Source organism: Megalops cyprinoides, chromosome 3, assembly GCF_013368585.1.
Source record: "Megalops cyprinoides isolate fMegCyp1 chromosome 3, fMegCyp1.pri, whole genome shotgun sequence".
Lineage (NCBI taxonomy): Eukaryota > Metazoa > Chordata > Actinopteri > Elopiformes > Megalopidae > Megalops > Megalops cyprinoides.
The window spans coordinates 15,034,862-15,047,416 of NC_050585.1; the positions used below are offsets into that span (position 1 = coordinate 15,034,862).

General features: G+C 44.4%; 1 protein-coding gene across 1 annotated transcript; it reads right to left on the bottom strand.

Annotated features, from left to right (window-relative positions):
- Positions 1–1,186: 1,186 nt before the first annotated feature.
- Positions 1,187–10,399, bottom strand: si:dkey-183i3.5 (uncharacterized protein LOC566445 homolog). Its single transcript, XM_036523300.1, has 10 exons — positions 9,842–10,399; positions 8,431–8,642; positions 8,087–8,147; positions 7,907–8,002; positions 5,969–6,145; positions 4,745–4,870; positions 4,303–4,416; positions 2,547–2,653; positions 1,599–1,954; positions 1,187–1,218 (listed from the first exon to the last, which is right to left on the bottom strand). Exons 1-10 carry the CDS (start codon positions 10,397–10,399, stop codon positions 1,187–1,189), a joined length of 1,839 nt encoding a protein of 612 aa, XP_036379193.1.
- Positions 10,400–12,555: the final 2,156 nt, after the last annotated feature.

A 12,555-nucleotide genomic window follows, 5' to 3' on the forward strand; every position in this document is an offset into this window, starting at 1 on the left:
TCTGTAAAAACATGACAGGAGTGACTTGAATCAAGTTTTTTGAGCTACGATTGATGCATGAAAATGGATGCATCTAGTTATGGTCATATTCTCCAGCTTCTAATTTGATCTCATGACCATGATCTTCTTTTAGTCATTTTTCTATCCGACCTTAATAACAGACACATCCACCCTTTACCTCTGCCGTGCAACATGGTTCACAAAGAAGGCAATACTGTTGCTTTCACAGATTTTAACGATGAAACCATGAATTACTTTGAAAAAGACATCTTTATTGTATCACCTTGAAAAGCTCACGTCAGTCTGGGTGAGATGATGGTGACCTTTTACACAGATAGGGAACAATTCATATAAATTGAGGATTTGTATGAAAATGTTAGAAGAAACTTGCAGGGGATGGTTTAACACGTTCTACCACACCACTGAGGTTTATTGGGTGTGGTTTGGACTATATATACAGAATAGGTTTTAGTATTTGCTGACCTATAGATGTAGATCCCACACCTCCCAGAGCATGCCATGTAACCTTTAAGCCAGGTACAAGGAAAATATACACACTTTCTGTAGGTTTACAGTATACAGGAGGAAGATAGAGAGTAAGCAATGAGACCATAAATGTTTGGCATGTGGTTCTTCGTCGCTTGGCTTGTCTCTCTGAAGCACTCAGTTCGCAGTGTTGAAACCCGGGGGCTGTGAAGGCTGGAGGTTTGAAGCTGTAGAGGACCTTGAAGAGATCCATGATCTGTGTGTGGCTCCTCAGTAGACTGCAGAATCTGGAGAAAACAAAATCAAGATTGTGGCTAGTGTTGGTATTAACAGCAATACTATTGCTTTTTTATGCCTTCTTCCCCTTTTGGAAACACCAGTTCTGTGTTAGGCTCATCTCAATGTGACAACCTCTGCACTCACACAGAAGCACTAGGACACAGCTAATACCATCCTCAGATACATTTTGCACCCACAAGGACTGTCACACTACAAATCCCATAGTGCACCAGGTGAGTGAATTCTAAATGGAGGACAGGCACATCTCCCTGATGTCAAGCTAAGTCACTTGTACAAGCCTGATGAGTAACAGGGTGGCTGACAGTGGTGACACAAGGGGACCATGATGACACACCTACCCAAACCACAGAAGAACACAGTCATATGTGTTTTACTGCTGTGAATTTGTGCTCATCTTTGGCTAGGGACACGTTGGGGCTTGTAGGGCTTTGCCTGCGCTCAGAACAAGTGCCTTAACAGACTGAGCCACCAGGGAGTTCCTTTCTTCGTCATGTTTGACAGACATCTGTGCCTCTCCGCTAGGGATGATTACCTACAGCTGCAGGTGTGTTGTTAGGCATTAATTTGGAAGAAAACGGCTGGCTGGTTTTCTCAGGGGGGCATGAGCACAGGTGTAGAGGAGCTACTTTCACATAGCCCTGACTAATTTGAATGCGTTGATGTTCTCCTAACAAGCACTAGGTGTGAAACTTCAGGCTTTCATGTAGCAGTGATATGGGGTGTTTATACTGAGAGCGAATCACATTGATTATGTCCTGCACATTGATTTTGTTCACCAGAATGCATCAGTGAGCGTGAGGATGTGTACTCACGTGTGCTGCTGTTCATACTGGAGGTCAGGTAGCTGCTGCTGCCACCGAATGAGCCGTACCCTCCTCCCAATCCCAATCCAAGACCACCTCCAAGACCGCCTCCAAGACCGCCTCCAAGACCGCCTCCAAGACCGCCTCCAAGACCACCTCCAAGACCACCTCCAAGACCACCTCCAAAACCGCCTCCTAGGCCACCTCCCAGACCACCACCGAGGCCAAGGCCGAGCCCTCCGCCAAGGCCGAGTCCACCACCGCCTCCAGCTGCGAGGGCAAGGCCAGCCCCACCCCCACCACCTGCCCCACCCCCGATGGCTGTCTTGGACATGTGCACTGTGATGCCGCCTCCCGACTTCATCCTGGGGAAGAACAGACACTCTTAAATGTAACATCCACGGGGTGATCGAATAACCATCCATTGCTGTCCAACGGTGCTGTAAGTCAGTCTATTTGAAAAGTACACCAATGAGGACATGCATCAAACATGAATGTCTGATTATACATGAGGTCTGGTCCACATAACTGAGATAAGTGTACCAACATCACACACAGGGACTTTGCTTGTTACCCACCTGTCCCTTATGTAAGGGTAAAGGCTTACTGCGTGCTGATTGGTGGCAGTGGGGAAGACACCTGCTGCTTTTGATAGCTCAGGCTTGCATACATTATCTCATCTTACAGCACATCTATCGCTGTCAGACCCGACACATGGCTGGGTAGTGGGGCTGGGTGGTGAGCTGAGGATCAGCAGTGTTATGTAGGGGAAAGGGAATATGGGTCCTTTGAGACACAGGGCATGGGTTCGAGTGCCTGCTGGAACACTTCTCTTCTGCACTATTGTGCCAGGTCCTTCACAGGATATTCAGCAGCATGCAAGGCTAATGTGCAACACTCTAACCTATGTGTGCAATCCAGATTATGGCATCTGCTAAACAGGTGATCCTCCCTTACCTGGACTCCTCACTGTCCAGGAGTTTCTTGTAAGCTGTAATTTCTACATCCAGGGACATTTTGCTGGCGAGGAGCTCATGGTATTCCTGGCCGTAGTGGGCAATTTGCTGAAAGGAAAGGATGTGTTTGCATGTAAAGGTGTTTCCTTCAGGTGACTGCAAATGGGTGCATGGAGTTGAAGAAGAAGACCAGGAGAAGTGTGATCCTTAGCCCATCAAGATCAACATGTGTCTGGGCAACTCTCATTCTTTGGTGACTTTTTGAAGCACAAAATCTGAGCTGTAGGATTATAATTTATTTCCTGTTATCAACAATGTCTCATCAAGAGTACCCTAAAATGGTTACAGCACTGATATCAAAACTGAACCCATGATTTAAAGTGCATACCCATCCCCAGAACAATTATATGTTCAGGTCAATGGAACATGGTGTTGTGCATGTACTCACTAGTCTGGTAACGTTAACCAGGGCTGGCACTGTTGCCCATATAAATTGGGTGGATACACTTCTGTCCTATTGCACTGGATGTTGCTCTGTATAAGAGCATCTGCTAAATGCATGTAATGAAAATGGCAAACAGAAAGCACATGCTGTGGTTTACACATCCAATGGTCTATTACTCTCAGGGGGTCTGGGAACAATGTAAAGCTGCTTTGTGACAACTTGTGTTGTAAAAAGTGCTATACAAATAAAAATGAATTGAATTGAATTGAATATTACCGGCGTCTGTAGCTTTCAAACAAATGGCTCTTTTACAGACCCAAGAGGATATAGGCATGTATTTGACCTGATGATACATAAAAAATAAAACACTCTTCACATTAATCAATGTAAGTTATTACCCAAAAACGTTATTGTCCCACAAACGGCTTTTTGTCTTTCTTATGTATGTTTCAACAGCTCAACATTCAACATTGTAACTTTTTTAAATTTAACTTTTGAGGCTGCTCTGCATGTGTTCCTCCACATGGCTCTGACCCACCACATCTTCATAAACAATCATTTGTTCCATTCACAATGGCTGTAACCATCTGAAAGGTCAGCACTGTTTTGCAAACTCACAGTTTAATAATGGTTTAATAATGGTCTGTAAGAGTTACAGGACACGGCATCAGGTCTCACTCATGACTTGGAGTTATCAGGCACTGGGTTTTAGGTGTAGGACAAGTTCAGTTTTGGAAAATGAAGATGAAGTCATGACAGACAAGTGTTATGCTGGCAGTGGATGATGGTGAGCAATTCTAAAGTTCTGGCTGTTGTATTTTGTGCATTCTGCCACTGGGGGGAGTCTCTGGATGTGCTGCCATTGGGAGAGAAACTGCCAGACGCTGTGCAGAGAACTCATGGGCCCATGAATGCTGTTGGCTCTGGGACAGACTGACATATGACTGGAAACGTACTTCATTCAGTCACAGTTGCTGAACAGGTTTTTAGTTGACTTTTTAGTTGGTTATTTAGCTGTTTTTAGTTTTTTTTGTTGAGCAATTTCCTGCTTTGAATGCATTGTCTACCTGTATGAAGAGGTGCATGTTCTCCCTTGTTGGAGGTGTGATTTAAACAACTGGGAGCCGGCCACTGCTGTCCCTGTATTTCTACTGGCTACAGTGTGCTTGAGATGCACTCGTTTGCTATGGCAGAGGGGATTTCGCTTTAATGCTCTTGGCTTAGGCTTTAAAAATGTAATAAATTGTAATGGTATTAGTTGTAGTATTTAGTGGCACCATAGAGCATTGTCTTGAGGAGAACATGGTCGTACCTTTCTGATGTCATCAAGCTGAGACTTGAGAGTCAGCACCTGCTCCTGATACGTCTCTGTGTGCTGGCTGGCTTGGGCCTCTGCTTCCTCCACCTGGGACTCCAGCTGAACATTCTGTAGGCAGGTCATAGGTCAAATTTTTAAAGGAGTCATTGATCACTGCCCTGTATTACAATGCATATCCTACCCTAAAAATGAGGGTATTCATTTTCAAATATCAATTCCCGTCAGTCATTTTTGCAGAGTCATTTTCCCAATAAACCATACACAGATGTAACATTCACACATTATCAACCACACTGCTGCTTTTCCTCAAATAGCTCTTGATATTAACATTAGTCAGGAGGTTTTAATCCAAGCTTCAGCGTGTGCTGACGCAGCTCTGCTCCTAAGACTTTGCGCCCGATGCACAGCATGGTCGACACCTGCGCAGAAAGCCTACCAGTGATTTCAGCCTGTCGATCTCCCTCTGCACTGAGTCGATCTGGAGCTTGTACATGCGCAGCTCTTCCTTTGTGGCGGTCAGGGAGCTGGCACTGGGCTGAGTCGATATGGACATCACTGAGATCTGCAATCAAATTACAAAGGAGCGTGTCTCTGTGTGTTTGGTTACTGTGTGTGTGCGTGATTGTTACCTTTCTCTCATCCTGTCTGAATATTGCACATGTTGTTCTGGGCACACTGATTTTCTATGACAGGGAGTGACAGTGGAAACACCAGGAAAGTCACAAATCATTATCTGGATTGACTAAAGATGCCTCACTGCCTGCATAGCACAGATGCAGCCACGAAGTTGGCAGTTGTTCTAAGCAAAAGTATTAACAAACACACAATTTATTTCCAGTGTTGGCATAACTGGCAAAAACTCAGATGAGGCCATTTTACATTTTAGCTTCCAAAAGACACAAGTGGAAGGAAATTCTGCTCTGATGCTAGAAAATTCACCTTCACACAGACAGATATAACTGCATGCTTGTTTGAAATACATTGACTCTGAGGCCCTTCAATACTAGACATGTTAAAAGATTAATTGGAGATTATAAGCAACTATTGAAAAGGTGTGCTCTCACTGGAATAATTTCCCCTACTTTCTCTATTGCAATACCAAGCGTGTCCACTTGGAGGCAAGAGATTTACGCAGAGAAAACCGGTGCAGTGAGAGAGGTGCAGAGATACGCCGTGTGAACAGCGCTCCCAAAATAAAGGCAGTGCAACTTTTTTAGCCTGAGAGCGTGGTGGCTAAATTTACACACAACCTTGACACCTCCGTCTCTTGTCAGGAGAGCAAGTGGAAGAAGCTCAAGGAACAGCAACGGCCGCCTCCCACAGCCCAAGGGCGGACTAGGTTTATATGGAGAGGAGCAGATCACAGAGCAGAAAATGGGGAAGAGTTCTATTGAATACTGAGTCATGCAGATTCAGCCACAAAGAGATAGCACTGAAGATGAAGACACAATGAAAATTCTGCACAAAGAATTCAAAACTGGGGGCTGAAAAGCACATGCTAGACTGTTGACTGAAATCATCTGCAGCCCTAGTTGCATATTGCGGACTAGTTGCTCCACGTTACACATACTAATGAAGAGTAGTCTTTGACACAGAAAAGGAACACCTCACAAGGGCAGTTTGAGATGGAATTGCGGGGGGATATTAGAAAGGCACATACGCTGTCCTGGACAGACATGAGTGCGTCCTGCTTGCTGCGCTGGGCGAGGGCTTCGTAGTGCGCTTTCACTTCGGACAGCGCAGTGGTCAGGTCCTGCGCCTGGGCGGCGTTGTCCACCGAGATGGAGAAGGCTGACTTCACACCCCCGGTCACAATGTTCCTCACCTCCTTTACTTTCTGAAAAGAACAGCAAGAGTCCACGCAGCATGAGCAGAGTTGGTATAAAAATGCAATGGTGGCTTTCACAGCTGGCGATGCTACTGTGTACAGACAGTATTTTCCCAAATAGTCATTTTATGCTTTCCCCCTTGTTGGAATGGATAGCTGTGCATTCAGTTCTCCCCTCCTTGCGACCTCCTCTGTACTCACACAAGAGTGCTGGGACACACTCCTCTGAGACAAATGCATGTGAACAACAACTGCTCTCCACACTATCATTTCCACAGTGCACCAGAAAGACAAACAGTCAGGGTGGATCTCCCTGACCTTGTCTAAGCAAGTAATTGGCACCTGATGAACCAAAAGGCGCTGGGAACGGTTCAAGGATAGAACTCCCAGCTGATGAAGCCCATACCCTTGTGGAACAAGGCCACCATGGTATGGTTGGTTTCATCAGCTGTGTTCTAACGCTATAGCACTCGTCCTGCACTCAGAGCAAGCACCTTCGCTGAACGAACCAGTCAGGAGTCCCCCAAACAGGCTTTTCAGTATGTACAGCATTTGATCATATGTCCTAATTTCTCTGTGTTCATACCATGTTACTGCTGTGCAGTCTTGATTTCAGACAGGGGTTGTGCAACCTCCATGTTTGTAAACAAGTGGAGGTGCAACCCACAGACAGTTTGAAATCTGAAGGAGGAAGGCTTGAAGCCTTATTCTCAATAACGTTGGACACTGCTGAATGAAATTAGCCTGTCCCTTCACTTTGAGAGCAAAATTTGCTTTTTTTCCCCTCTCAATCAGATCAGAGATTGCCAAGGTGAATTACAGTGCACTTGAAAGAGCCACATGGTCTGACATGTGCGACAGGAAGCACTTGAACAGCCGTTCCTTCCTTCGCGATACCTTCATTAGCATGCGCCGTGGCTATCTGATTGATTTTAGCCGAAGCAGGGAGATGACGGTGCTGAGGGGCTTTCAGGTAATTTGAATTTCCATGATTGATGGAAAGACATTTTAATAGTGCGGAGAGCTTAACTGGGGAAGAATCTCAAGGAGGCTCGCACCGCAACGTGACTCAGCCAGTGTAAAGCGCAGACCAAAACACCCAGCTTCAGGCTTTTTCCAATAGATGGCGAAACATCTGAGGATTGCTTAAAACATTCTACTGCCCAGAATCTGTGTTCTTGAGAGAGGAATCTCAATGTCAGAAGACTCACCTTAGAGCTGACAGAATAAGTGAGAAACATGATAAAGTAGGCTTGAAAGAGGAAATGTAAGAAGAGGTGCAACGTAAAATAAACACGTGCCATATATGTCTGCATTAACGTGTTTCATGTAAGCAATGTTGTGAAGCTGTTTTAAGATGCGTGCAAAAAATACATGCATTTAGTTACATAATAATATATCAATCATATAAGAGATATTACAATTTATGGCATACCTTGGACTATAACAAAATATATTCTCCATATTTTTATGTGGTTTGTGTAGTGTTTGAGTAGATATTTCATCAAGGGTCACGTTCCCCAAAATCCTGCATCTCCTTTCCTCTCCAGCTGCAGGAGTATTATAAAGAAGGAATAAATGACACTATTATGGGGCCAGTGTGGTAATGGTTGACACTGCAAACCCTTGAGCAGAATTGGACAAAAAGGTTGTCTTTAAGTAGACACCACAATCCCCATTAGTGGTCTAAGAGTGGTGCTCCCCATGCAGTTATTATGACTGGCTTTAGCACACACACACCCCCCTCTCTCAGTGTTTTGGCTTACTTACGGCATCATACACCTGCTTGGAAAGGGCTATCTGATCTTCCAATCCACCAATGTTGGTTTGTAGCTCAAAAATAGTCAGATAGAGACTGTCAACCTCCTGTGGAAACACAAAGGTGAAGTTACAGTGAATACTGACTAAAATACCTTCACTCACAGTTTAAGCCCTTTAAGTCCACAGTACCTCCTTCAAAGTCGTCCAATCAATTTCCAAAGATTTGGTCTGCGATGTCTCCTCTTCGTACCTTTTCAATACAGAGATGAAAGAAAAAAATCACTAGAAAAGAGGGAAATAATATCTCTCCTCTCACCCTCTGTCTGCCACAAAAAAATCATTGATATTGTCACATGAAATTGCTTCACATCATGTGGTTCTTGAAATAACTATGATATTAAATGAAAGATGAGTTGATAGATTCTCACATTAAAGAAATTGCACATGATTAATCTTTAACCACAAACAGCTTGGTGGGCTGTGTGGTGAATGCTTGCTCCTGGCAGGGTGAAAGGAGAGGAGGACTGGCTAACCTGGCTTGGACGTCCTCGATGATGCTCTTGTAGTGTTCGATCTCGGCAATGATCGCTTCTTTGGTTGACATCAGGCTATCGATCTGGGTCTTGTAGGTTCCAATGGCAGATGTGAGGAGGATGGATGTGCTTGCTGGCCCACCCTGGTCCGGGTTGGTGAACATCGAGATCTTCGCTTTCAGAACAGCATTTTGCTGTTCGAGTCCCCGGGCCTGTCACAGGCGAGTATGGAACAGCCCTTATGAGCATTTTGAAGTCCGCATTGAAACAATACTTTTTATATGTACCTGAATATGATTCTTGTCATTCTTGGCTGAGAATGAAGTCCAACATGATGCAAAATGCTGATTTTTGGTTTTAAAAGGCCTTTGGTTCTGTCTAGAGTTGCAAAATGTCTTTAGAAAGGAGACATTGCAGGCAGAACATGCAAATTGTTTCAAGCGATGCTGAGATTTTCAATTATGCAGTTCAAAAAATAAGTTTCACAGATAGTGTAATAGTGTAAGGTTCTATATCTGCTGTGTCTCACAACATCTATCGCAGGTCTTGGAAAATCTTTTATGCCATTTTATTAAATTCCCTTGCAGGGCAGCAGGTTTATGTTTAAAGGTTACGTGTCCAGATTCAAAGATTTGTTTTCTGGTCATGGCATGAAGAATCTGAACTGAAATCATCAACTGTGGTTTAAATAAATTGGATTATAGCAATTTACTGAAACGTGCACAAACATTTTTTTAGTACTCAAAAAACAAGGCAATCTTATTGTGAGTATCTATAATACAGTGCAGGAAGGGAGATGCACTTGAATTTATCTATACCAAGCCTGATTGGTAGGGATATGATAGTAGTTTGAATCTGATGTTTGACAGGATAATTGAGGTCACTTCAGCCATTTAGATAATTATATAATACTAGAATAAATGATGTAGTGATTAATCAAAACATGTCTGGAAGACATCTGAATAATAGATTAGTGGAACATTTTTTATTGTTTTTTTCAGATTTAGTGCTGGCTGACTGATTAAATAACCCTACAGGAGGAGACCACCCCGAGGTATTGATTCTGGCACAGTCACAAACACTAATGTGTAGGTGTACCAAGTATTGGATTCAATTAACAGTGTACACAGGAGCTACATCAATGACTTGGATTTTGTGCCTCGTTTCATTTCACTTCTACAAAGTCTGCAAGTTCCAGATAATCTGATTGTTTGACCTGTGACCACTCAAGTATAAAGTGTAAAAAATGAGTATAATTTTTCTGTATGGTAGAATAGCTGGATAGAAATGTGTATTTTGCCCGTGAGTATTGCTAATGCTGGACAGTTGTATGTTGTAAAGTTCGCTCAGATTTAGTGGGCTGAGGAAAGAGCCCTCGCTGAGTGCATGCTGCGTGATGATAGACACCTACCTTGTCGATGATGGAGGCAAATTTGTCATTGAGAGCCTGCAGCTCTTCCTTCTCCTTCAGGCGGGTGACCTGGACCGTGTCCACAGATGGCAGGGAGGGGTCGAGGCTGGGGACAGGGCTGACGCCTGTGTCCACTGTGGTGGTGGAGCCTATGAAGGACGGGTTGAAGCCGTAGCCTCCGATCTTGAAGACACGGTTGCCCAGACGAGCCCTCAGCGGGGCCACGCCGGCCCGGAATGCCCCGATCTTCGCGGCTGAGGCACCTCCGCCACCCAGGCCCAGCCCTAGACCCCCTCCCAGGGCCAGTGCCCCTCCTCCCAAGCCCAACCCAGCTCCGGCGCCGCCACCGCCACCGCCACCGCCACCCAAGCCCAACCCCAGCCCGAGACCCCCTCTGAGGCCAAGTCCAGCACCTGCTCCCCCTCCCAGTGCCAGTGACTTTGACAATGCCGCCCCTGCGCCTACGCTGCTCCTGCCTCCCGAAAAGAGCCGGTTACCCCCGTAGGTGGCACCGAACCTCACCGCGCCCCCACTGAGTTTGATGCTTGTCTCTGTCATGCTGGCTTCGGAAACTAGGGTCCAGGTGTCAGAACTTGAAGTCCTCTCAAGCAAGCAGGTTCTCTCTGGCCAGCCCAGGTGTTTTTATACACTTCTGTGATGATGGGGGGCAGGAGGCATCCAGCGCTCTGATTTGCTGTTGCAGCTGCCACTGTCACTCAAGCGCTTGGGCTGAAAGGCAGGCCAGCGTCTCCCCTGCAGGCACAGATCTCTCAGAAGAATTCAGAGAATTGTTTTACGGCTCGGGGCCACGTTTGATTGAAAGTGCTATCAAACACATATCTTCCACACCCTGTACTCAAACAGGCTTGGAAGGCTATTTTATAAGAGTGTCTTTATATTGACACTGTGTCATCAGCAGCTCTTTCAAAGTTGTTACGATTGGCTGGCAGATTCGGGTTTCTGTGTGGTATTCTCTGATCCACAGTAAATTTCAGGAGACTGAGGTTTTAATGAGAGCACTGCTTTGGTGATCTCACTGTTTCACGAGGCACTCCTGACATAAATCACCTCAACCTTTTTCAGTGAGAGGCAGGTGAAACGATATGTTACAACTCATCACTTCTGAGCCCCAGAGGAGATATATATCATGTTATACATACATGTATATTGAATATATATATATATATATATATATATATATATATTCAGCAAGGAGTCTCTTTAGAGTTACTCAGATTTTAACTGGCTGTGCTTGGTTGTTGGTCTTTACTGGCCAACAAAAACATCCATGACGCAGGAGAATGTTTGTTCCAGTGAAATGCTGTTCCACAGGCAACACCAAGCACTGTATTGAAAATTTGTCAGTATGTGTATTTTTAGGTTTGTTTAGTAAAAACTCACCCATAGTGATGCAGGCAATTGACTTGAGGGCTTCTTTTAGGAGGACAGTTCGGAACATGGTTTCCTGGAACTGTGCCAAAGGAGGTCTGTGCTTTATGACAGACTTCAGTGATAGCTGGCCTCCAGCCATTTCAATCGATTAAGAAGCACTGAGTTCAACCTGTAAAACAATGTTTCAGATTTCACCGCTACCCAGAATCCTGTGCTCCCCTGCATGGTAGTTACTGGTCACCACTGTATAAAAAAAAGAACTGTTGCCCTTTCCAGTCAAATCAAAATAGATCAAGATGAATGTTCAAGGGCAATGCATGTTGTTCATTCTAATTTTTATATCTGTAATTATGATGCTTTGCTCTGAAGATATTATTTAGTGTATTTTCCCTCAGAGGTTCTGAGGAACACTACCTGAAGGATCTGTTCACCATTACTGCCAGCATTGAATGCATATAAAAATCAGCAGCACAAACTGACACACCCAGCATTGCAGAGCCCTTCTTGAATGTCTTTCATGAGGTCCCTTTCATGTGACAGTGGGTAATATGTATAAGCGTACACTGAACAATTAATTTAGCTCTGAGTAGCTTTACGGTCTCTCCCCTCCCTCCTTGTCTCTGTTAACCAGTTTTTGAATTGACAGTGGGTGTCCTGGTCCTCAGAGCATTACTGTTATATAGGCTGATGTGGAAATCCCCCTATTCTTACGTTGGACAAGGCCAGCTATTCTCTGTTAAATGGACTGAGATTCAGGCAATGCAGTGAATCTCTCTTTGTCTGTACACAGGAGATGTAATTATATGATAACACCCTCTTGGGGCCCTGGTTGAAGATCATGTCTTCTATACTGATGGATCCCATACAATGGTTGCCTAAGAATTATATGCAGCCTCTGAGGCTGATAAGGGAAAAATGTTGAAATGTGTTTATGTTGCTGCTCAATACAGACCTCATCAACTCTCTTGTTTTTTAGAATATGTCTTCACGTTTCCCTCCTCAGAGAAGAGAATCTGAGCTGTTGACCAATGGGGAATAACAGAAATTTATGTAAAATATATATGGCTTATGTTAAATATTTGTCATTCAAGTTCTCTTTCACAAGTTTATTCTGTGCACTGGTCACAATGGGGGACAGCTAAAGTTACAATAAATCAGAGCAGGGCAGTTTAGAGCATGTTATAGCAGGCACAATATGGCATGCATGGTATAGCAAAGGCTAGAAAGCAGACATAGTGCAATGAATAGGCTGTCAGGAATTTCCAGAGGAAAACAGTCAGAGGAACTCGTCCTTTGATAAAAACGAGGAGGATAATGTCATG

What these genes read in the sequence shown, in the direction of transcription:
- si:dkey-183i3.5 (XM_036523300.1), bottom strand. Translation starts at nt 10,399, where the DNA reads ATGACAGAGACAAGCATCAAACTCAGTGGGGGCGCGGTGAGGTTCGGT. An exon ending in TCGACAGGCTGAAATCACTG is followed by an intron (nt 4,417 to 4,744) that starts GTAGGCTTTCTG and finishes ACCTGCCTACAG; the next exon opens with AATGTTCAGCTGGAGTCCCA. An exon ending in CAGTATGAACAGCAGCACAC is followed by an intron (nt 1,219 to 1,598) that starts GTGAGTACACAT and finishes TTCTGAGCGCAG; the next exon opens with GCAAAGCCCTACAAGCCCCA.